The sequence below is a fragment of the Adiantum capillus-veneris genome, chromosome 5 (genome assembly GCF_014529385.1).
Source record: "Adiantum capillus-veneris isolate H3 chromosome 5, ASM1452938v2, whole genome shotgun sequence".
NCBI classification, from domain to species: domain Eukaryota; kingdom Viridiplantae; phylum Streptophyta; class Polypodiopsida; order Polypodiales; family Pteridaceae; genus Adiantum; species Adiantum capillus-veneris.
Window position 1 is genome coordinate 51836731 of NC_140935.1, and position 26175 is coordinate 51862905.

At 42.8% G+C, this 26175-nt stretch overlaps 1 protein-coding gene across 3 annotated transcripts in view; it reads left to right on the top strand.

The window, feature by feature from the left end:
- The first annotated feature begins 6980 nt into the window (after positions 1-6980).
- Positions 6981-26175, top strand: part of LOC147457305 (protein ROOT HAIR DEFECTIVE 3-like) — a 41620-nt gene continuing 22425 nt past the window's right edge. The window contains exons 1-15 of one of the 3 annotated variants that reach the window (XM_086512226.1): positions 6981-7177; positions 8217-8331; positions 8427-8579; positions 8972-9038; positions 9118-9220; positions 22615-22685; positions 22778-22841; positions 22942-23007; positions 23109-23156; positions 23240-23302; positions 23390-23446; positions 23519-23677; positions 24007-24075; positions 24228-24319; positions 24958-25036. In XM_086512226.1, coding sequence (XP_086368352.1) covers positions 8429-8579; positions 8972-9038; positions 9118-9220; positions 22615-22685; positions 22778-22841; positions 22942-23007; positions 23109-23156; positions 23240-23302; positions 23390-23446; positions 23519-23677; positions 24007-24075; positions 24228-24319; positions 24958-25036 — 1089 coding nt within the window. In that variant the 5' untranslated portion in view covers positions 6981-7177; positions 8217-8331; positions 8427-8428. Of the gene's footprint in view, positions 7178-8203; positions 8332-8426; positions 8580-8971; positions 9039-9117; positions 9221-22614; positions 22703-22777; positions 22842-22941; positions 23008-23108; positions 23157-23239; positions 23303-23389; positions 23447-23518; positions 23678-24006; positions 24076-24227; positions 24320-24957; positions 25037-26175 lie in introns of those variants that run through there. The other 2 variants (XM_086512225.1, XM_086512227.1) reach the window with 2 other exon arrangements.

Here is a 26175-nt window from a genome sequence, read left to right on the forward strand (position 1 = left end):
GCCAATCAATGAGATGGCTTATCAACTCAAGTTGCCCAACCATTGGCTCATACACAATGCTTTTCATGTGAGCCTACTTAAGCCCTACAAAGGAGAGCCGCCAAGTGAACCAATTATTGAGGAACCTCCCAAAATCGAAGACCAAGAAGAGGTGCTACAACCGGAAGCTATTCTTTGGCATGAAGACAAGGTACTATAACATAGTAAGATTATCCAACGGTATCTTATTAAGTTCAAAAATTATCCTTTTGAAGATGCTAAATGGATGCAAGGAATACAGCTTAAGGATAGTATGAACCTTATCAATGCTTACGAGTAAGAAAATGTACAAATTTCTTTTAAATGACCAATGTTTTTGTCTTAGAAGACTAGTTCTCTTTTTATTGTGCACAAATTTAAATAGTATGCATGCTTAGACTCATGTTTGTGATGACGACGTGTCTCAAACACCAAGTAGAATTTGTCACTCTACTTTGGGAGAGTGAAATGGACTAAATAGTAGACATGCTTGCAACAACGCGCTATGTCTCCCAAATGGATTAGTCATCCATCTTGGAATGATTCGTAGGGTAAAAAGAGATCCTCTACCTGCTAAGAATAATTAACTAATGACAAAGGCTTTATCTCTTCTGCCTCATAGTTGAGGACGACTATGATTTCAAGCGAGAGGTAATGTCATATAATATCTAACCAAACCAAATGGTTTTCTCATATTAGAATTATCATTTAATGTGGGAGAATAAACAAGAACGAGAGTTAGAATATAGACATGTGCTTACAAATCTATCTCAACACGGGGCCAATGGTAAAGGGGCCCAAATGAGAGATGGTCTGTCAAAGTGCAAAGCTAACCAATGGAGCTTAAATACCTTAGGGTTAGCTTCATTGAAGACCTCCAAAGGTTAGTGTCAAAAGTCCTTTAACCTTAGGTAAGCTAGGGATATGATTGAGGTGGAAACCCGGCCCAAGCTTGAGGTTCTTGTGGTGCCTGATGACTGAGATGCTTGAGGTGATTGATGATTGAGATGCTTGAGGTGCTTGTTGTCATGCTTGAGATGCTAGGGCTGTACTTGAAATGGGAACCCAACCCAAGCTTAAGGGGCTTAAGGGCCGAGCTTGTGGTGAGAACTGGGCCCAAGGTTGAGGGGCTTGAGGTGTCACAAAATTCAAGCATATCCCTAAAAGGAGGGGGCGAGCCATGCAAGTAGGGGGGGTGGTTGCTTGACATCTCTCTCTCCCAAAGGGCACGTGCTCCTTGCTCAAGAGGCAAGTAGGACACATGTCAAGCCCCTAGCTAGGTTACCCTCAAGGAGTGTCCAAAGCCTATTGGTTGATCCCTAGAGAGGTCCAATCATGATTTAGTTGATTTAATTAATTGTTTTTGCATTTTTAAAGTCCTCTCTCTCTCTCTAAGGGGAAAGGGGGAACTTGCCCCAAGGCTACTCTTGTTGCTTGATATGCCCCTTGCATATGACTGGCTAATAGACCTGGAGGAGTCTAATGAGCTTCAAGCATGAGCTACAAGGGGGGGGTCTACCAAAGCAAGAAGGGGGGCTTCTTAGGGGTTATAATCTCCCACACACACTCTCATTGTGTGAAGTGCAAAGTGCAAGAGCTCCATCTCCTTCTCCAAGATAGTAGAGAAGTTGAGAGTCTACACCAACACTCTTGGCTATGCAATGCAAATCCAACCAAGAGCCATGCTTCAATGCTTAAGCTTGCCATCTTATCCATCTTCATTACTATGCTAATATGTATGCTAGCAAGAAGAGTGATGATAAGTGAGGAACTATTTCTTTCTCCTGTGGAATGTTTCTTCTTCCTCTTCCCTACCCTCATTCCTCGCTAGCTCTCTCCACCTTCAAAGGTGTTTGAGGCCTTGGGACTGAGGCATGGGATAGTTAATGCTTTTTGCAAAGTTCATGTTATGCTCATGATGCATGAAGTTTTCCATCTTCATTGCATCATCTAGGTCACAAGGAACACAAAGACTGTATTGTACCAAGTCTCTCTTGATGGGAGAATCTATAATACAAATGCCTATTGGAGGGGGGACCGGCTCCATATAAATCCGGTCCTCAATTGTTGTCATGTTCTCTAAATTCTCTCTCTTGCAAAAGTATTGTTCATGCCAAGTTAACTAAGTACTATGATTTTGTTTCTACCATCAGTTAAGTTCACCCTCTATGCTCTCAAAGTAATCTCACAAAAGTGAGTTCTCTAATTTTCCTAATTCCGCTACTCTCAAAGTTCATAGGCGATTTCCATTACATCGCTAGTCTCAAAAAATGAAAAGATTAGGCGCTGGGTACTCAATGAGTGTCATGATAGTCCAAGTGTGGGAGACCCACGTGTAAACAAGACCCGTAGTCTTGTTAAGAGGAAATTTTATTGGTCTAGAATGTATAAGGATGTCCTAGAATATGAGCTTAAATGTAATAAATGCCAAATCAATAAGGCTGAAAGGATTAACATGGGAGGACCAGTCCATCCATTAGATTCCTTCAGGGAAATGGGAGAGTATCTCCATGGATTTTATAGTTGTATTACCTAGAACACAAAGGGGGCAGGACTCTGTCTGGGTAATAGTGGATAGATTAACCAAAATAGCTAGGTTTATTCCAACCAAATCCGATGTTAAAACTCCTCAAATGGCTAGATTATTTGTAGAGAATCTCTATCAATTTTATGGTTTACCAGCAAGCATTGTGTATGATAGAGACAGGAAGTTTAATAGACATTTTTTGGAGAGTTGTGTTTAAGAGATTGGAGACTAAACTATGCATGAGCACATCTGAGCATCCTCAAACGGATGGTCAAATTGAAAGGGTTAATCAAATCGTAGAAGATATGCTACGAGCATACTATAAGTAAACGGAAAAACTAATTGGGAAGAGTACTTACCTATAGTAGAGATTGCGTTTAATATAACAGTGCCAAGCACTCTTCCACTGGATATAGTCCATTCATGTTAATGTATGGGTTTTAACCTAGAGCTCATTATGTAGTAGGACGGTAAAAGGAACAAGTTCAGGCAGCTAAATACTTTTTATAAGACATGAATGAAATGCTTAAACTTGCTAAAGATAGTATTAAAAGGGCTCAAGATAGAGCAAAGACATGTACATATTTGCATAGATGATCTCTTACCTTTGAGGAAGGGGAGCAAGTTTATTTGAAAGTGCCTGAAAAGTTTGAAACCATGAAGACGCGACCATGTTCAAAAGTATCACCAAGGTATTGTGGACCTTATACAATAATAAAGAAAGGTGGAGATATGGCTTACAAACTCCAATTACTAGAGAAGTGGCATACATCTAGTATTCGACGTTAGCAGACTCAAAAAGGAATTGGGTCAATTTGACAATTTTATTCAAGATGATCACATACTCTCAATCTCTTCCACATGAACCATAAAAAATACTAAACACTACAGAGAAAAGAACTAGAAATACAATCTATAAAAAGTGTTTGATTAAGTGGAAAGATTGTACTCAAGGGAGTTCAACATAGAAGCGAGTAAGCAATCTCCAAAAAGGCTCCCTAGCTTTAGCAACGCTCCTTCAAATCAAAATTTTAAAAACAAAACTTTTTCTCAAGGAGGAGGAATGTGAAGTATCCTATAGCATAGGGGCATGCACACACTACGTTGTGCCTAGGGGTCGTGGGAGGAATGTGAAGTATCCTATAGCCTAGGGGCATGCACACACTACGTTGTGGCTAGGGGTCGTGGAGTCAACCGTAGAAACCCCCTAAAGTAGTGATAAGGATCAAATGGCAAAACAAGGGAGGATTTCCCATGCACGAGGGGCGGCACGACGAGCCATGAGAAGGGGAGCAGATGTGTTGCATGTGTGTGTGTGTGTGTGTGTGTGTGTGTGTCGTTGTTTTTATACTTATACTTATATTCAAAAGAACATAACAATTCAAATTAAAACTGGCTTTAGACAAAGGACAATGATTAGCACAAAAACAACTCAGTCTTTGATTCATTTTTGTACATCATAGTGAGATTGAGGTATCATTCTAGTGTTTTGTACATAAGATAGTCAAGAAAAACTTATTATGAATTGAAAGAGGCCAAGTTTGACAATGACGGACAACAACTTAGACAAAAAGATCCTAAGTAAAGATAGAGTCCTCACCTGCATCCATATAAACAAGACAAAAAATTTGTTAGCCTTGAATACGTATTACAATTGTCAACAAACCTATCAATCGTTATCCATGTCCTACTTAAAACCGTATTAACTGATACCTACCATCCATGTAGTGTAAAATATCATCAAATATCCATTGTCAGAACAGTAAGCCACATATGAAAGTGACATATGTGTGTGTTTGTGCATTCCATGTTGTGAGCCTTGCTTGGAAATACTACTCCCTCCACATGGGTCCCTTAATGAATCCATATGAGCCTATTTATAAAATTCCATAGGTGATTATAGAGAGAGAGAGAGAGTTTAAAAGAAGAGACCACCTTTCAAAAATACCTATAGCACGTGCATTCAAAAGGCATTCATAAAACGCCTACACACACACTCTCTCTCTCTCTCTCTCTCTCTCTCTCCTTTTCTTTCGTAAACCTGTAGCTTTTTTTATATATTTCTTTTTTTTTAAAACCCCTTTTGCCATGTAATATTGTGACTCTTTAAAATATTAAAAACCCCTCCAAGTGAACTCATGTGGTACACTAACATATTTTGAGGTGGACCCCTCGCGGTTTATTTGTGAGCATCTGATATCTGATATACACCTTCCATGGTTTAAGCTACTTTCCACCTATGAGCCATACAAAAAATATATATTAATGCATCATAGTTAGATACCATTACACTCTCATTACACCCCACTCTACTTCTTAGTTATGTCCTCTTGATAACTTTGTCAGCTTCAAAAGATAATAGCTAAATCTTGAGAGAAAAGAAAACTAGGCCTTTTGATGAGGTCTCCATGGTTGCATTCCAGCCAAGAGTGAAATCCGCACTGTCATACCACTACGAGAATGAAGAATGCAGTGTTCTTGAGAACACACATGGAGATACCATACACAAGAAGAAAAACCATGCTCCATACCTCCAACAAAGATAGCTACACAAGTTCCTTTGCAAGTGATCTGAGAATGAGTGATATTGATGACAGACTTGTATACCTTTGCAATCGGAGTGCTACACATGCATGTGGTCGAGAGGAGGAGAGGTAGAGGAGAGTGACTAGGGAAAGGCTACTCCCCTCCACATGGGTCCCTCAATGAATGCATGCGAGCCTCTTTATCAATCATAGAAGAGTTACATAATATGGAGAGAGAGAATTTATAAATAGAGGTGTATTTGTTATTGAAAGAGGTTCTTATCCATGTGCATCTGACATCAACTATTAGATTTGGAGAGCCAATCCAACGATAGAGTTAGCTTTCCACTTGTCAACTATTTATTAATTTTTTATTATTGAACCAATAAATATCGATAAGATCTTGAGCTTTGTAGTACGAATGCTCTAAGACTATGATGAAGAATTGACATCTCCTTAGAAAGCCACCTACATCATCATGCATGTACGTGGAAACTTTATCAATTATAAGGAAGTGACCATATTTTTGTTCCGATTAAAAATGAATTCAATCTAGAAAAGAGAAGCATCAAGTAATTCAACATTAATTCTAATCAACTTCTCTCCAAGGGTGATTCTTGATACTTGATGAGCCCTTTGGTGCTTTGCCCCCCTCTTCTTTGCACTCTTGAAGTTAAAGTCACCAATGGTCCTGCATGCGTCACAAGGTTTATTGACCAAGTAGAGAAGAACTTTATGGTCAACAAAGGAGACAAAATTATTTGCAAGTAAATAATGTATTAAATTTTGTACCAAATAGATCATGGAAAGTACTTCCTTCTCTATGGTTTAAATTTTTTTGTGTTTGATTTAAACATAGGCTTTCAAAAAATTCTTGTTGGGCCAAGCCAAAGGTAGCCAGTGGGCATAGGCACTTGCAATGTTGTATATGTAAAAGATCTTTCTCTATAATGGTGCTTTCATTATGGGTGCACTCACAAAGCGCTTCTTTTGATTTCTTAAAAGCCACATCACATTCATAGGTCCACTCAAAACATATTAGAAGGTGATATATTGGCTAGCCTATCTCAATGTACATGTAAATGAACCTTTGATAGTAGCCACAATTCTCAAATCTTGTCCATGTTAGTAGTTGTGCAATGCTTGCAGACTATATGACCCAAGATCATGCCATCATTATCATAAATTTGCACTTGGTAGGCTAAGTAGATAAACTTTGATAATAGCCACGAGTTTCTATAAAGACCTAACCATATTGTGGGCTCTTTGCCTTTGGAAAATCCACAATGGATGAAATCTTAACCATATCAATAGTTTAGCGATGTTTGGAGCCTATATGACCCAACATCATTTTGTCATGTACCATGTATTTTCACTTCTTAGAGTTAATGAAAATTCTCTAGATGCAAACATGGGGCAAAGATGAGCATCAAATGATTGATATGGTCTTTTCTCTCTTTTGAATGTATGCATAGGTCATCCTTAAATACTTCTATGGTATCCCAAAGGTGTTGGTGTGTAAGAGCTGAGTCCCACCATGTGCGAGTGGGGGGGGGGGGGGGGGAGTGGAGGATGCGTGGAGGTCGCACCTAGAGGGAGTTAAGGGAGAAGAAGAAACGAGGGAGTGAATTTCTCTAGATGTAGACTTTTTGATTAGGAAAGCAACTACAAAAAACCAAACAAAACGTCCTTCTACAAAAGATTAGCGTAATATCTTGGTTTTTTGAGGTATTAACAGAATTACACTAGGGGTTCTACAATTTAGGAGAAATTTTCGAGTTCACTATTCTGGTATTCACCCTCTTCCCACTACCCCCACTTGCACAGCAGCTCTAAGGGGTTGCCCGCCCACCCAGAAGGGCCCCGTGTGTATTCAGCCTCAATTTACTTGTAAAATTTTCCATTTTTTCAAGCGGGGACCCCGTCACCCGAAAGCAGATGGCGCCACATAAGTGCGCTTAAATGGCGATTTGATTAACACGTCCCTCCTTCGGAAAAATTTATACACAGGCGCCTTTCAAAGATTCAATTCTCCTCGTCCCCTCTGCGAGTCTATTGTACAATTCAACAGAAACCGGTTGCGCAAGAGAATTCCCTCATTTTACAGGTATTTCTTTCCTGCAATCACTGTGTTTAATCCGTTTGTGGGCGATCGCTGGTTGAAAACTTAGCTGATCAATCACTTGCTCTTTACGAGGGATCGCCTATTTGCTCCCTGTGCCTTGAAAACATCTAAAAGTGTGGTTTAAATGAAGTAAGGGTTTCTCGGTGGAGTTTCTTGCATGGCTGATGTTGTGAAGTTTCGTGTCTTGGCTACAAGTCTTCCTCCTACGTCAGTTTGCTCTTATTAAAACAGCTTGTGTGATAATTTTACAAATGCACCATCCCTGGTCCATAAGTCCCCATTATTTTCCCTCTCAAAAAATAAAAGCAACTGACGCACATAGCAGTACGCGTAAGCCATAGGTGCCTATTCACACACACATCATTATAAACAGCAGAAGTAGGTCTGCACAAATTACCGTTTGTGGGTGTTTACCTTGCTACTTGCTGGTTCACATTTTGGATTCCAAAGATAAAGTGCAATTTTGCAGTGTCAGTTCATTGCATTACACTTGTTTATAGGTGCTATCTCTGTGCGTTGCGAAAGGATGTTCATTCCTGCAAGCCGCACGGCAGATATTTTTCTTCTCTTTCCTTCTTTTTGATTGCAAGCAAGCAGTTTCTCCTTCAAATTACTGGAATAAATCTTTGAGATTTTTCCATCTTTATTATCCTTCTGCGTTAAGATTTATCATGTGCATATCTGATGGCCATGTATGATAGATAAACCTTGATCTTACATATCTCAAAGCTGGACTGAAATGAATGAGAGCTTCAAGGTTGTGTTTTCCTGCTGGTGCTAGGAATACTTAAAAGACTTTTGCAGCTGATTTTCCATCCTTGGTTCTTGAAGGTTCCTATTACCAGCTGGAATAAATCTTTGAAATTTTTCCATATTTATTATCCATCTGCGTTAAGATTTATCATGTGCATATCTGATGGCCCTGTATGATAGATAAACCTTCTTACATTTTTCAAAGCTGTACCGAAATGAATGAAAGCTTCAAGGTTGTGCTTTCCTATTTGTGCTAGGAATACTAAAGACTTTCGAAACAGATTGGAGCTGAAGGTTGATAGTTTTTTTCTATCAAAGGAATCTCCTGTTGCCGTTGTCATTACAGCAATAGGCAGTTCATTTTCCGTCCTTGGTTCTTGAAGGTTTCTATCTTTGAGTATACTTAAGTAATGTATTGCAGTTTGCTGCATTGTTGCAAGGTTTAACTGTAGAAGCGAATTTTGACAATATTTTGCAGCCATGAATAGGGAAGCACCACCTACAGTTCAGTTGGTAGATGAACAAGGCGCTTTCAACGAGGCTGGTCTTGATACTTTTGTAAAAACTGTCAAACTAAGAGAGTGTGGACTTTCTTATGCGGTTGTGTCCATCATGGGTCCTCAGAGTAGCGGTATGTTAGTATGGAGACTACATGACACTTCTCCTAAAGTCTTGCATGTAAAGTGAGTGAATTGCAGGGTGTGCATGCCTATGATGGATAGTACTCATATGTGCATGTAGTTTGAAGCACTATGTTTTTATGGTACTCTCTATCGAAGCTTGGCTGGATCTTTTGGTTTCACAGCTTTTGATTTAATTCAAAAGCTGCGAAATTAAGAGTGCAATTTTCTTATGCTGCTCTATCTATAATGGGGCCTGCGAGTAGTGTTATGTTAGTACTTAGACAATCTGACACTTCTTGTATGTATGGTGAGTGAGTTGCAGTGATAGATTGTCTTGTGTTTCCTGTATTTGCATATAGTGTTGCATAACTTTTCATTTGTTTTCTAAACTGTCTTTCAGGTAAGAGCACTTTGTTAAATCATTTGTTTGGCACAACTTTTAGAGAAATGGATGCTCTCAGCGGAAGGTTTCTTTCTTTTCTTTCTGATAATGTGTTTGAAGTATAGATTGAATGTGTGATTACACTTTCTATGTGTTGTTAACAGGAGTCAAACAACACAGGGAATCTGGCTTGCTACAGCTAATGACATTCAGCCACAGACAATTATCATGGATCTTGAAGGCACAGACGGGCGAGAGAGAGGAGAGGTGACTCAATTTTTGAATTGTGTTTAAAGCCTAGAAGCTCCAAGTGGTAGAAAATAGACTGTTAAAAGCGCTGCTATAGAGCTTTCTAAGAAGTTTTCTCGTGGCATTTGGGTCCTCTTCAATCCAGAGGGAAGTTACCACTATAAGTGGACAAGGAAATGTACCCAAGTGAAAGCATTAAAACTATCTTCTTCGACATTAATTTTTCAATGTGAAACATTACAATGCAGAAAAGCCTGCCGTTAAAAGTCGCTTCTAAACAGCAGCGCTTTTTAAGGGCTGGTACAACGAATTTGGATTTTAATTGCTGTCCAAAACACACATGGCCAGGGGAGTTTCAGATAGCCCAACATCTCAGGCCTAGTGGCTATTCAATGACACTCTTAGGGGCTGATGTAGCCACTGTGATGCACTAACTGCTTGGTGGCTATAGCAGGAGGTTCTGAAGGTCTGAGAGTTGCGGCCTAGTGATTGTGATCAAGGCATTGAAGTGGGCTAATTTGCTGTTCCAAAATGCCAGTCTGCAGGAATAGCAGTATCAATCTCTCTTCATACGTGTAGCGACTGCTCAGCGATCCCATATGTACTACCAATGAGATCTGCCCAAAACAAGGAGGCATCAGACCATGTATGTAGAAATGCTGCTGGACCACTCTGCCATGCGGCTGAATCAATGAGTCCTCTCACCAAGCTAACGACCCTCCCGGTCCATCACATAACCTTTCAAATCAAAGGCTGCCTCTCAAGCTCCTCTAAACAGTAGCTGTGAAATCAAAGAATGCCGTAAAGTCATCCAAATTCTCAACAAGAGGAGCATGAAAGGGGAAATATGAGGCATATCCAAGGGTGCATTCGTAAAAATGAAGTGGATCGTCAAGCCCCAAGAGTGATTTTTGTCGATAGACCCAAAATGAGGAACAACACACGACAAAGCATGCTATAAAAATTTCTTCCAAGGCTCAGCCCCAGGAAACAAACCACGGACTATGAGTTTGGCAAGCAATGCACTACCCTGCATCTTCAGATTAATAATGCCCTCCTCTCAAGATATGATAGTAGTACCGTCAATGAACTCAAGGTCGTGTGCCTCGGATCCATCAGATCCACCCCAGCACCCCACAGAAAGTGCGCACTAGGCGCTGCAACCATGACATCACTCTAGGGTGTGAAGTCATGCAAGAGGTGGTAAACCAGGCTGTCACGAGGAGAACCTGATTTACAATGAGAGCTTTGCCAACCAAGGCTAAATGCAAGGGAGACCAATGGCAAAGCTTCCTCGTGATAGACTGTAGGACTGGCTCAGACTGTTATTTGTGTAACACATCAGTGCCTAAATGCAAGGGAGACCAATGGCAAAGCTTCCTTATGATAGACCGTAGGACGGACTCAAACTATTATTCGTATGACACATCAGTGCCAGCATGAAAGCCCAAATATCTGCAAGTCTGCCCTCTCAGCAGTGAAGTGAAATGATCGTGAGCACCCCATTGTCACTCCGCCTCAACTCTTACAAAAAAACCAAAAGATTTGTACCAGTTGATAAGAGCACCACTGGCCAAGCAGAAGCTAGTAAGAGCTGCGTGTAAATTGTTTACATATGTGTATCATACTGAGCGAATAACAAAGTGTCGTGCTACTCTTGGTCCAAGTCCGTCCAACTAATATGGAGAGCCGTCCAAAGGCACAGCAAGACTGCGCAACTATCGCGCAAGAAAAGTGACTTAGCCTCAGCATAGAACATAAATAGATAAGGCAAGGACATCCTCTAACTGGCAAGCCATTGGCTAGGCCGTAAATTCACATTGAACACACGAACATAACCAGTAGACACACGAACATAACTGAAGCACCCAAAAGCCACATATGCTAAAATATGGCGAGTCCTAAAGCTCATGGTCAATTGCTTTAATTATTGCCGAGTCAGTGTCCACTGAAGTGGGGCAAGATTTGTTCAATGGTAACAAGAAGAAGAAATCAATTGGCCCAAAAGTGTCCGTAGAGAAGCGTGTTGAGTACTACAAAGAGGGAAAGTGTCACGTGACACATCCAACCCTGTGTGTCCGTGGACAAGCTACAGCATGACCAGGGTTTAGTTCAGTCAAGTCAGTCAGTGATCTGGCACTTTTGTGAGTGTGTTCGCAGACCGTGCATGTCCAAACACTTAGAGTAGATGCATATCCTCTGGTTGCACACAGCAGGATCACCAACATTACCATCAGAATCCATCAGATTCCATCAGGATCATTTTCCAATGCATTAAACCTCTTTTTCCTATTTTTGACATTTTTCACTTAGTGTTTTTAAGTGACTTTTGTTGGGAACTGGGTAGGGAAAAATGACTAAGTTCTATATAAGGAAACCCTAGCACTAGCATTTTTGGCAGGAGGAGGAAGAAGAGCAACAGGCACCTAGTGCAGCAGGCCCTCTGGAGCACCTTCTCAAGCAAGAACCAGCCTAAAACCATCAGCGTTTTCAGCCCCATAGATCAACGATTTCAGCCATCTTCTGCAGCATTTTCAAGCACCCAATTCAGCGTGTCCTAAGTGGTAGAACCTGGTGTTTTTCAGCATAGAACTTCAGAGTTTTTAGAGGCAGCAGAACCAGCGCTTTATACCCAGCAGATCAGCGTTTGAAGCATTGGAAACTCAGCGTTTTTCAGCTAGGATATCAGCGTTTTCATAGCCAGCATGTGAGATGTTTCATAGCCAGCATACCAGCGTTTTTAGATGCAGTAGAGACATCGTCTTTGCAGCAGTCAATTCAGCGTGTAGACTCAGCACATTCAGCATTTTGCACAGCAGAATTCAGCAGAAGAAGAACAGTCCCGAAGATAGTATTTTCAGCCGTCTCGTCGTCGTCCTCATCGTCGTCCTCATCGTCGTTGACATCTTCGGCAATTCCAAGCATTGTAGAGATTTGTGCAATCAATACTAGACCGCTCTCGCCATAGAGAGTGGGGCCTTCGGAGGGTTTGACAACATTCTGGTGTCGTATTCTTCTCTCTCCATCTCTCAGTCTTAGCACCTTCATGCACACAGTCTATCCACTTTTTTTGTGATCATTTGCACTCTCTCACTAAAGGAATGAAAGGCTCTCCCTTACGTAAGTAAAAGGAACCTTCAGCACAGTTCGGAGCACTCATCTTGAGCAAAGTTCAACATTCACTTCCGCTGCACCTTACATTCATATCAGAGCTTTGGTAGTATTGTGTATCACTCAAGGAGAAAACCACAAGAACCACAAATTTTTTTTTTCTTCTTGCGGTCGCACGTAACCCAAGTCCTCTTGGGCGTGTCGATTTTTGAAGAGTGACAGGAATCTCAAGAAAGAAGGGCTTGTCCAGCCTCCCCTTGTGCCTCTTTTCACTCATTGAGAGTGGACCGTGCACTTAGCGGCCGGCCAATCGACGTGAGGAGGGAAATAACAACCTTGGTGTGAGTGCAAGGCCGCCAAGGGGTGCGCTCGCGGAAAAGAGCAGAACTTGGGTGAAGAGAAGATCCTTCTCTAACACAGATTATTGCAAGCTAAAGAAGAACCACAAGAACCTCAAGACCCTCAAGAACCTACAAGAACCCAAGTTCCTCGTGAACTTAAGAATCAAAGATCTCAGTGTATGGTCATCACCCGAAGCGGAATGGATACTTCGCATGGTGGTGATGGGCATGACAGTAGCGAAGAAGAATCTCACCACCAAGGAGGTTTTTCGGACCCTCCTCCTTCCCCATCTCCGCCACGGTTTGCACCAAATCGTATGGAGGCTTTGGTCAAATCAATGATGGACATGATGGCACGACAAGAAGTGACTCGCGTTGCCTTGGAACGCGAGTGCGATGAACGAAAAGAAAGAAAAGCAAAAAGAAAGACGGTTATTGAACAAGTGCGCTTGAAAGCCGAAGACAGACGCGAGGTGCAGAGAGACCTACGCATGCAAGAGTTGGTCTGACAGGCTCTCACCTCAAAATCCAAGCCGGCCAAAGATTTTGGTAGTTCATCAAGTGGCGCAAGCCGAGATTCGGACTTCAACAACCCCGTCATAGAGAAGATCCAGTTCAGTAAGTATGATGGTAAGATGGATGCTACAGTTATTCATTCTTGGTTGCATCAATTTAATGTTTATTTTGTGACAACTAAGAAGACAGGCAATGGCAAGGTTTTGACGGCAGCTATGTACCTTGCCGGTGATGCCATTAATTGGTACCACGCATGGCAAGACGCACAATTGGCCGCGCACCTAGAGGAAGCTGAGGATGGCGTGCCCCTTTCCTTCAATTGGGCCGACTTCCAAGACAAGCTCAAGGCGCGGTTTATGCCCCCACAGTACCTCGCACGGTTGAAAGACGATTGGTGCAGTCTCAAGCAAAATGGTATGCCAGTTATGTTTTTCTCTAATCGTGTTTTGCAGCTCGGAACCCAATCAAGCAAATGGATGATGAGCGCAAGGAGGCTTTCATTTTCGGGTTGGACGACTCTATCAGGTTTGATGTCGAAGTCCTCGATCCAATCGATCTCAACAAGGCGGTAGTGATTGCTTTCGTACAGGAGATGAAGCACAACAAGGGAAAGCCCAAGGAAAACAAGACTTCCACAAGTATCTCTCGACCTCTCAGAACCCTCAGAACGATAAGACTGGTAAGAACGATAACTCTTCTAACCAATCTTCCAATAGTCTCTCAGAAAAGAACTCTCCAAGTGAACCTAAGGGTAAAGCTAACCCAATTGCTAAACCTAAGCTCACTCCATATGAAAACGTAGAACATGGAAATTTAGGAGGATACATCACATCGGAAGAGCAAAGCACTTATTCTAAGGAAGGTCGTTGTTTTCATTGTCACATCAAGGGTCACATAAAAAGAACATGTCCTAAGCTTGAATCGAATGAATTTAAAGAACCCACTTCCTCTGTCAATGCAATAAATGAGAACACAAGTGTGACCCAAGTCTCTCATGATCCTCCCGTTGATGAGTCTCTCATTAAGTGTTATGGTCATGTGATGTATCCTCCTAAATTTCCATATGAAAACGTAGAACATGGAAATTTAGGAGGATACATCACATCGGAAGAGCAAAGCACTTATTCTAAGGAAGGTCGTTGTTTTCATTGTCACATCAAGGGTCACATAAAAAGAACATGTCCTAAGCTTGAATCGAATGAATTTAAAGAACCCACTTCCTCTGTCAATGCAATAAATGAGAACACAAGTGTGACCCAAGTCTCTCATGATCCTCCCGTTGATGAGTCTCTCATTAAGTGTTATGGTCATGTGAATGGTCAGCGTTTTGTCATATTGTTTGACCCAGGCAGTATGCATGATTTGATTAGTGACTCTCTTGCCAAAAGAGCCCGCTTGGAGGTTCGCAACACATCTCCTTTCGAGGTGTCTGGCTTCTCTCCCGGTATAGACTCTCTCATCACGCAAGAGTGCCTTGATGTTTTGTTCACTGTTCAACAAGTGTCCTAGGCAGTTCTAGCGGCACTAGAGCGAGATGTTGCCATTATACTTGTCGTAGGAAAACTTTGGTTGCATTGCTGGGGTTATCTAGAGCATGAGAACTTTTACATCATGCCTCTGGTGTCACGTGCGCACTGCAATTGCGCCACATGGACAAGCTACTGTTGCAGTCTAGTGTCAATCTTAGTCAGCTTAGGATGCAGCCCGCCGGCATTTTAGGAGCCTCTAGAAGGACGTGTATGATCAGGCAGGTCATAGTTGCATACCCTCACTTGCACAGCCAAGTCACTTAAGCGCATATAGGCATATGAACAGTCACTTAAGTCATTTATTAATAAGTGACTTTGACATGACATTTATTAAAAGTAGGTAGGGCAAATGGCTAAAGGACCTATAAAAGAAGCCCTTTGGGCACGAGTAGAAGGTAAGAGGAGCAGTAGAGAGCCTCTCAAGAAGCACCAACAAGATCAATGTTTTTACCCAGCAAAAGCCAGCGTTTTTCCTAGCAGCGTCAGCGTTTTCAGCCCTATGATCGCCATCAGATTCCATCACCAAATAGCATTTTTAGTTCCAGCACCAATAGCGGTTTCATTTCCCAACACCAGTAGCGTTGTCAGAATTCAGCATCAGTAGCGTTTTCACTTCCAGCACCAGTAGTGTTTTCAGAATTCAGCATCAGTAGTGTTTTTTTAAATTTCAACCATCATCCACCTCAACGTTTTCAGTTTTCAGCCCATAGCCTTTTCAACGATTTCAGTTTTCAGCCCATCGCCGTCCCCGGCGATAGCTGATCAGCCCACAGCCTCGTCATCCTCGTCATAGTACCAAGCATCCCTAGCAGTACCCATTAGTACCTCAGCAGCACTGCAGTACAAGTACCCCCTATCATCATCATCGTCGTTGACACAATACCTCAGCATCTAGCACCCCTTGTGTTCTGGCTTGGCTCCTGCCTAGGTCAACATAGGGACCTTAGTACCTGCAGTACCCCTCAATACCCATCATTACCCACAGTACCCCATTACCTTCGATACCCGCAGTACCCAAGTACCTGTAATATCCCTCAATATCAGTAGCATCAAGAACCCATTAGCATCTCAACATTTAGTCATTGTATCAACATTTGTGCAAGAAATAAAGAAAGTACTTACTCTGGCAACAGAGCAAGGGGCCCTTGAGGGTTTGGGACCTGATATTCAATGTCGTCTCTTCTCTCTCTCCACTCTAGATCATATTCTTACGCTCAGAGCCATTATTGAGGAAGGAAGAGCAAGTGGGAGAAGGATGTATTGTTGCTTTGTGGATTTTCGGAAAGCTTTTGATACAGTACCAAGGGCCAGATTGATGCGCAGAATGCAAGAGTTAGGGGTCCCCAAAGAGATTATCTGGGGGATCATGGCCTTATATGGGTCAGTAACTGGTTATGTACGTACTCCAAAAGGGGATTCCGACATTGTTCATTCCACCGTTGGAGTAAAGCAGGGATGCCCACTATCCCGTACTTTATTTGGTATGTATATAGATGAGGTATCAGATTACATTGATAGAGAGGGTGACAGAGGTGCTCAACTTGCAGGGTCATGGATCCCTTTGTTGTTGTATGCAGATGATATTGTATTGATAGCAGAATCACCAGATGGAATGCAGAGGCAGTTAGATGCATTACATAAATTCGCAGAGGACAGCGGACTGTCGGTGAATTTGGGTAAAACCAAAGTTATGGTGTTTAACACCACACCGTAGTGGGTTAGGAGATCGGCACCTACATTTGCATATGGCCAGGATACAGTAGAGTACACAGATGCATACACATACCTTGGTGTGGTATTTGCAGGACCGAAGTTTACTCTTAAGAAAGCAGCGGAGGCTAGATTGTCTAGAGCCTTTGCGGCCTTGGGAGGGTTGGAGAGGATGTGTTCACAAGTGCAATTTCAGGAACCACGAACAAAACTTTGGCTCTTTGATACTGTGGTGGCTTCGGCTATGCTTTATGGGGTCCAGATTTGGGGACCATCTATGGATCAGGATAATTGGAAGCCAATGGAGAGACCTTTGGTATCTATGATTTCCCGAATGATTAGAGCCAAGGCCTCCGTACCACACGCGATTATCCGAGCGGAACTAGCTGCCCCTCCGATAGAAATTGAAGCTCTTACCAGATCAGTGTCCTTTATACATGGTTTGTGGGATACAAGTAATTGCCGATATACTAGATTGGCCCTCGAATCCTCTCGACAGTTAGCAATGAAAGGGGATACATCATGCTGGTATTGCGCAACTGTCTTCGTGGTTTCAGAGACACGGGTTCAATATGGAAAGATTACCCCCTACCAATACTCTCTTGAGGCTCCATCACTGGCAATTACACGAACGGAGATTAATAAAATCATCCGTCAAGATCTTATACAGTTGGATACTAAGAGGACATGGGTAGACCCTACACAAGAATTGGGCACGAAGATGGCCGACTACAAAGAAAACTTCCTACAGCTATCTGAAGATGGATTTGTGATTCGCCCGAGCTACATGGATACCCACCTGTCTCATGGTTTGAGATGTGCTATTGGTCAGATTCGTACATCCTCACACTAGCTGGAAATTGAATTTGGCAGATTTAGGGGAATCCCACCTGAGAGCAGAATTTGCAAGTTATGCGGAATGGAGCCGGAGACAGAATTACACTACATATGCCATTGCACCGTATACTATGAGATACGTGGGCGTTTCCATTGCCTATTTAAAGAAGGCTTTGGACCTCTAGATAGAGTCATGCAATACCAAGATCAAAGATGCTTAGGCTTGTACCTACTGGAAATACATCGGCACAGGGATAATCTAATGAGAATACAAAGAGCACTACAGCCTCAGAGGCAGATCACAGATTTCTTCGGATCGAAAGAAGCAGGAGTGGAAGGAGAAGCAAGAGACCAGCAGCCAGCACAGAGTACCCACATCCATACCAAAGGCACCCTCATTGACAGGGCGACTGAGCTTAGGAAATCGAGACGACCACGATCGAGATGCAGAAGCACACTTCACCGGAGGAGACTACAACAAAGAATTAGAAGCATTCTAGCCAGACACCCAGAATGCTCCTAAGAAGTTTATTTAATACTTGTATTTATTTTTTCACATTTATTTTCACACTTTTCACATTTAGTACTTTAGTACTAAGGTACCCGACTTTGTAACAGATTCACCACTTTTGTATCAGTTTGGTCTCATAGGTCATTATGGCCTTTTTGAAGACGTTAATATAACATTTCATTTCATTTCTCTTGTGGCTTTCTCTCTTTCATTTAGTTTAGTTCAGTTCTTTCAAGTGAAGTAAAGTGTCTGTTGTGTTTGTCCGGAGTACTAAATCCGAGAAAAATCCTTAAAACACTTCCCTTGCACCTGACTTCTGGACGGTGTGACAACCTTTTGGGGATCCCTTAGTACCACAAGAACGGCGCATTGGTTGATTATTGGGCAAGAAAATTCACTTTAAAGAATGAGAGGCAAGAAATTACTCTAAGAGCGAGTCTGTCCCACTTGTACAGGCTTCGGTCGTTTCAAAATTAATGAAATCTAGTCTCTTTGTTTACTCTATCTACTTAAATGAGCTCTGTCACAAATTGGTGACGTGTCATGCTTGGACATTGTTGGGCAGCAGAGGACACATTCACACACACCCTGGTGAAATGCTGACGTGGCTGTGGCTGCGGATTTCCGGATTCCACGTTGGCAGGACTGACACGAGGCAGTCGTACGGATGCCCGCAAATTGTGGCGCTATTTGCGGTAGCCTGCGCCAGCTTTTGGACAGTGCTTTTTGCTACGCAAATTGAGAGAGAGAGAGAGAGAGAGAGAGAGAGAGAGAGAGAGAGAGAGAGAGAGAGAGAGAGAGAGAGAGAGAGCGCTTTTGTTTAAAAAGCTTTTGCTTTTATTGTCACGTGACACATCCAACCCAATGTGTCCGTGGACAAGCTATAGCACGACAAGGGTTCAGTCAGTCCAGATTTAGGAGTGTTCTGGCACTTTTGTGAGTCTGTTCGCAGACCATGCATGCTCAGGCACTTAGTGTAGATGCATATCCTCTGGTTGCACACAACATGATCATAAGCATTCCCATCAGAATCCATCAGAATCCTTCAGGGGAATTTTCTAGTGCATTTAACCTATTTTCACTATTTTTGACATTTTTCACTTATTATTTTAAGTGACTTTTGTTGGGAACTGAGTAGGGCAAATTGGGTAAGATAATATAAAAGCAAACCTAGGCTAGCACTATTTGGCAGAAGAGCAAGGAGAATACAGGCCACAGGCAGCAGGTGCCCCCCTCTCTCTCTCAGCAAGACTTCCCCCTTTGGTGGCGTTTTTCCTCCAAGCAAGATCCCCATCTCCCTAGCGTTTTTAGCAGAGCTTCATTGCCACAGATCCAGCACCCCTAGCGTTTTCAGCATCAGCCACAGATCCAGTACCCTGGCGTTTTCAGCACACAGTAGCATCGCCACACCCACAACATGGACCAATGTTTTTGACAAGCTAAAACAGTGTTTTCAGCCAGCAGATGTCAGCCTAAAACAGCGTTTTCAGCCAGCATATCTCAGCCTAAATCAGCGTTTTCGGGACAGCCTAAACCGGCGTTTTGCAGTAGCAGATTTCAGCCCATTGGCGTTTGTTGGACAGCAGAGAAAGTGCATCAGTTTTCAGCCATACAGTCGGTCTCGTCATCCCCGTCGTCGACATCGACATAGCCTAGACTTGCATCAGTTCTCGTTCATCCACCTTGTACCAGTTTGTGCAATCAATAGTAGACCACTCTTGCCAACGAGAGTGGGGCCTTCGGAGGAGGGTTTTACAATGTCTCTGGTGTCGTATTCTCTTTTCTCTCTATCTCTCAGTCTCATACACTTTCACGCACAATGTCCATTCACTCTCATTAAGAACGGAAGGCTCTCCCTTCCATAAGTATAAAAGGAACCTTGAGCACAGATCGAAGCACTCATCTTGAGCAAAGTTCAAACATTCATTCCGTTGCACCTTACATTGGTATTAGAGCTTTGGCAGTGTTCTGTATCACTCAAGGAAAGAACCACAAGAACCACATAATTTTTTTTGCTTGTTACAGTCGCACGAACCCAAGTTCGCTTGGGCTTGTCGATTCCTATTCGTGTTTTCGAAGAGTGACAGGAATCCCAGGAAAGAAGGGCTTGTCTAGCCTCCCCTTGTGCCTCTTTTCACTCATTGAGAGCGGACTGTGCACTTAGCGGCCGGCCAATCGACGTGAGGTGGGAAAAAGCAACCTTGGTGTGAGCGCAAGGCCGCCAAGGGGTGCGCCCATTCACAGTGTTAATCACTTTGTTTGTGTCCATTGCACTCTCTCACTAAAGGAACGGAAGGCTCTCCCTTCCGTAAGTAAAAGGAACCCTTGAGCATAGTTCGGAGCACTCATCTTGATCAAAGTTCAACATTCACTTCCGCTGCACCTTACACTACAACTCTGCTTGCCAAAGAAAGTCGTGCCGAGCCCCAATGTAACAATTAGGAGGAGGGGAGCAATCTGTTGCTCAGGAGACAAGTCGAAGCCAACCTGACAACCAAGTATCGAATTGCAGTCCCTGGGGGGATCTATCTAAAACCCTCACCTGACAGCAATCAGGCGCAAGAGCACTGGCAACTGAGAAAGCCACTGTCTTCTCTAGTTGATCAGTGCGTTTGATGCACAACAAAACATCTCAAGAGCCTGCTCACACCTGTGTAGGTTGGCATCTAGGTCCTCCAAGTATAAAGCTGAGTCGTCCGCAAACTCAGTATCCAGTAGCTGATCGCCCCGAATAGGGAGCACTAAGCCACGTAGATTAACCTGCTGTGAAACCAAAAATTTGCTCATCACCTCAGCATAGAACAAAAAGAGGAAGGGGCAAGAGGGCAGCCCTGTCCGACCGAACCTGTGAGCATGAAACGGTCTCCTCTACCTCCTGCCAAAAGCACCTGACTGTGTGCACGTCTGTAGAGAGCTGACACGCCTCTGATCCAAGGATCTGAGAAGCCCATCCTGCGTAGAGTGCCCTCCAAAAGTCCCAGTCAACTCTATCGTAGGCCTTCTCAAAATCGAGAAGAAGAATCATCAGATCCTCACCATGGAAGCACACGAGGGCAGAAGCCTCCCAAAAAGTAAAGATGTTGTCAAGGATACTGTGCTCCTTGACAAGACCTGTTTGGGTCCCATGTATAAGAAGTGGCTGAAGCCTTGGCAAGAATTTTGTAGGCTGAGTTGAGGATGGTGATGGGTCGCCACTGCCGAATCTCATCCAAGGAGCCACCCTCCTTGGGAATGAGGTAGATCAAGCCCTCGTGCTGTCAGGAATCTCTCTTGTGTGTAAGATGTATTGAAAAGCGTTGCATAGGTCCGAGCCAAGAAAGTCCCAGTACTCTAAGAAAAAGCTGGGAGTCAAACCGTCCTTGCCGGGACAGCTACCACGGGGAAGTGCTTTGAGGGCCGCATGGAGCTTCTCTAGCTGAAGAGGCAACTCAAGCCTCTGGCACATCTCCTCGGTCACAAGACAAGGCATCGGTGCCCAAACCTGCTCTCTGCATGCATCGTGATGCTCTAACTGAGGCTCTGTTGACAACAAGTCACGGTAAAAGTCAGTAGCAACTGCACACGTCCTCTGGCTCTGAGGCAACTGACCCGTCAGGCCTCCTCAACTGGCTGACACTGCCGTGCGCATGCCGGGGTCCCACTGTCTCAAAGAACTCCCCCGTGACTCTGTCACCCACCTTGGTCCACTAGATGCCTATTGATGGAAAGCAAACTCATGACGCCTCTCCTTTTGGCTAGCAAGCTCCTGGCGAGCCTGCTACAGCTGCTTCTCCAACCAGGGACTGTCTGGGTACTACACTTGCATCCTTTGCAAGGAAGCAATGCCCCATCGGAGATGTCGCTCCTCTCTCGCTGCAGCAAGGCGGGCCGTAGACTCCTGAAGATTACTTATTTGCCAGTGTCTTCGTTTCAGAAGATTACTTTGAGAACCCAGATTGTCAGATTGAGCGGTTTTGTTGTGGTTTGCTAAAAGAGATCCAAGATTGTCTAAATCGGAAGTCTTGGAGTGCCCATGCCTGTTACATTTTCTCTCCCTCAAAGGAACTTCTCATATTAGCAAGATTGGTGCAAAGATTTCAGGGATGGCATAAGCATAAAGAGAGTGCTCTTGGATTGGAACACTCGAGAGTCTACAGATGAGATCAAGGTTGACACGTATAGTCATGTACATCAGTACACGTACGAAGACGTGCGGTACTAATTGTACTACAAAAATCATATCGTAATGTGGATGTTACGTACGATAGAAATAGAAAAGTTGTTAGTTTAGCCTAGAGTCTAGTCTCTAAAGTTTTAATATTAGGGAAAAGAGCTTATTGGGATAAAGGATCAAAAGGGTAGATCCCAAACACATCTAAAAAGTCCAAAAATGCAACCCGCCATGTTAAAAAATGGTCATTTTGGCTGGTCAATACCTTGACCTGAAAACTGTCGAATGAGTCCTGAACAAAACGTACTAGTGCATGGTACAGAATAGAAGTACAAGTTGTCCCATACGTTGAACGTGAATAACCTTGGTTGAGATTTTGAGTCTTCACGATTAGCCTTGGCTGCAGGTCTATGGTCCAACTTGTGTTTCTCTGAAGCGCGTAGGAGGCTTGGTTTCCTCTTTAGTGGCACTTGCGCTATGTATTATTTTTTCACTTGCAAAGATGTGTAGCAATGTTTTGATTTTATCAAGTATTTAACCTTTTGATTACAAAAATTCCAAATATGAAATCAAGTCATTCAAGCTTGTGGGTTGTCACTTCTTTTCTTGAAGCTTTTGACATGCTTTACAATCCTGTGATGATGTTATAGTTTTTTGAAGGTGTTTATTACAAGCACGTGATTCTGATTGACTGGACTTTACTACAGGATGAGACTACATTCGAGAAGCAGAGTGCACTTTTTGCCCTAGCTGTTTCAGACATTGTCTTGATAAACATGTAAAATAGTTAATCAGGTTGTCCTTTTGGATTTGTTTTTGGGTTTGCTCTCTTAGATAAGAATCCCTTACTTTGGCTTTGAAATGAGACAGGTGGTGTCATGACATTGGGCGTGAACAAGCGGCAAACAAACCATTACTCAAGACAGTGTTCCAGGTACAATGCTATTTACTTTTATTAGGTTGCAACTTGTATTGAAGGTGTGTTTGTTTTGACACACATTGTTGCTTCTGAGTTCTTCAATGTCTTTTTATAGGTTATGATGCGGCTCTTTACTCCTCGGAAGTCAACTTTATTGTTTGTCATTCGTGACAAGACAAAAGTACGCATTTGCACACCATCATTCATGCTAATGGAGCATTGTGAGTATCTGCAAACTCATCTGACTGGTGATTTACCAATATCTTTACTGCTGTTGAGCAGACTCCATTAGAGGTTTTGGACGGCATTCTTCGAGATGATGTGCAAAAAGTGAGCATATCAACTCTGGTTCTGATGGTGGCGTTTTCCAGTTCTTCTAAACTTTTCATTAATACCTCAATCTCCTATTACAGATCTGGGATTCTGTACCAAAACCTGCAAAGCACAAGACAACTCCAATAAACGAGTTCTTTAATGTTAGAAATCTCCTCTTGCATGTTAAAGTGGGCTATTTGATGTTTGTGGAAGTTTCTTTTGTTCTAAATAAATATCGTTTCTATCAGGTTGAAGTTACTGCTCTTTCGAGCTACGAAGAGAAAGAAGAACAGTTCATGGAGCAGGCAAGGCTCCTACATTCTTACAGTTTACAAAAGGATTATTATGATTTACCAATCGTTCTCTTTCTTTTGCAGGTCTCAAATCTACGTCAACGTTTCATGAACTCCATCGCTCCAGGGGGTCTGGCTGGAGACAGAAGAGCTGTTGTGCCGGGTTCAGGATTTCCTTTTAGCACACTGGAGATTTGGAGGGTCATAAAAGAAAATAAAGATCTCGATCTGCCAGCGCATAAGGTGGTTTTAGTTCTTTTCAACGTCATTGTATGTTGGAAGAGGGAAGGGAGTTGAGGTGACCGGCTGTTTATTCTGAAGCACGTGTTCAAGTCAAATATATATGGGTGTATGTCCTTTCTCGATAGATGGAGGATACACCGCCATATATTTTTGATTTGTCTCATATGCCGACTTCGGCCTCTAATAGACGTAAAAAGATCTTTCTTTCTAGCTTAATGGCAATTTGGTCCCAATTGGTTACAAACCAGCTATTTTCAGCATAGAAAGGAGGGTGCCTTCAAAAAATCTTCTGCCTTTCTTAAAAGTTTTTTGCTTTTGGTGTGCTCAAGGTGATGGTTGCCACTGTCCGCTGTGAAGAGATAGCAAATGAGAAGTTGTCTGAGCTAGCCGCAAACAAGGTATCAGTCTTTTCAAAGACCTGTTCTCATGAGCAAACTCTTCACACGCTTTATATAAGTGGCAAAATTAGATGCAATGCTAGGTGGCGTTTTCCTTGCATGCCCTTGAAGCTAATTGGGCATCAGCTACTGAATTGGTTTCGTTTGTGAAGGATTGGAGTACTCTGGAAGAAGATGCTAGTGTTGGTATAATTCCTGGATTTGGGAAAAAATTAAACAACATACTCTATCAGAATCTTTCTAGGTAAGAGTTTAATGGAGCCTAACAAACAAACTTCTAGCTTGATTCGGCCTCACAGTTTAATGCCTGGTCCTCTTCGACATCGTTAATAATTAAGCTTTTGTGTTTGATTTCTGCACTTTCCTGTTTGGCCAATATTGTTTACCCAATCATTCTGCTTAGAGTTGTTACAAGGCTGTCTGAAAAGCAATATGCTGCAACAAACAAGAATGCATAAGCATGTTTTGTGGCTGTTTTTTTGTATGGGATTGGGGATTGGATCAATTTGGGTATTAAGATGGGTAATGTTGCTAGCAGGTAACGTTGATGTTGAGCTAAAATGTTTTTCTGTATGACCATATAGATTTGTAGTCAACAACTGAGATCTCAAGTCTGGCTTATATAACTGTGTTCACCATTCCCACCTTATGATCTGTAAAAGTTTTTTTTGTGCAACAGTGTTACAATTGAATACCAAACCTTCAAACACGGAATTGTGTCCTATGCCTTTGTATATCTATTAGGCCTTTCGTTTGTCATAGGTTGCTGCGTTGATCAATCAAGATCCATTTACATGTGATCAGTGGTTGTAGGGAAGCCAATTGTCCCTCAAGAGTGTTCTCAAATGCAGCCTAACCTTATTTTGTCTTTTCACGAAACAGGTATGATGCAGAAGCAGCCTTTTTTGATGAAGGTGTAAGAACAGCCAAGCGACAGATACTACTCAACAAAGCACTGGAAGTAAGTTCATGACATCCACAAAAAAACCAACATGCAAGAACAAGCAACACAAACAAAAAAAAAAAGGAGCAAGGAATCAAACAAGCATACATGCAATCAAAGAAAAAGGTAGCAAAGCATAATACTTACTACTTGCATCGAAACTACAAGAGGAAAACAGCAAGAAGACAATGTCACTGGCATGGGTCATGGAAAACCACACGTAGAGAGGATGGGTGGGGGGGTTTTGTGAAGGAAAGGATTTGAGAAGGTGGTTTTGAGGGGGGGGGATGTTGGCTCTTCAGCTACTGCAGGGACATGGAGGGTAGGCAAGAGCAGCAGGTACTTGCAGTGGCATCTGAAATGGCAAGAGGCAGTGGCAAGGGGGAACAATAGCGTGGGTGGATGATCACACACATACAGGAAAGCTGGGGATACTACGGATTTGCTTTGTGCTGAGATTCCGTACGCCTACATATGAGGATTTCTGGCCTGACCAAGATAATGTTGATGAAGAGGTCAAAGAACTCATGTTAATGATGGGGGTTATCGAACAAGGGCTTGGAGAGTGGGTAACAAGAAAAGTGAAAGCAAGAGGGAAACTTCAAAGGAAAGAGCGCTTATATCTCCGCTTCCATGGAGTGGAAGGGAAGGACTTTTTGAAGAAAAGACCCACCCTTAAGAAGACGGGTATCTTTCTTGGAGACGACCTCGCTGATTGCTTATATGGAGGAGGTAATGCCAGAGATTAAAGCGGCAAGGGAAAAAGGGAAGACTGCTTTTTACAGAGATGGGAGGGTGGTGATAACGGAACGACGCTGCACATGACGGTGAGAGCCCTATGGGACCACAATAAGAATAGTAGCCTAGAATTGTAATGGGTCACTTGTGCCTTGATGTAGGCGCATTTGAGGACAACTTTACTGGGAGAGACATTGTCTTCTACTCAAAGACACATCATGGGCCGGGACAGCTTCTACCACATGTGATTGGTCACAAATGGTAGACTGCATATAGAACAAGAACTAGATTTCAGCACAAAGGTTGAGAGTCGGGGAGGGGGGGGGGTGGGGGGGTTTGGCAGTTTTGTTCAGGGAGGAGCTACAGCCACTCTCAGGCATGCTTTGCAGAGATGAGCAAGCTAGATACATGTGGGTGAG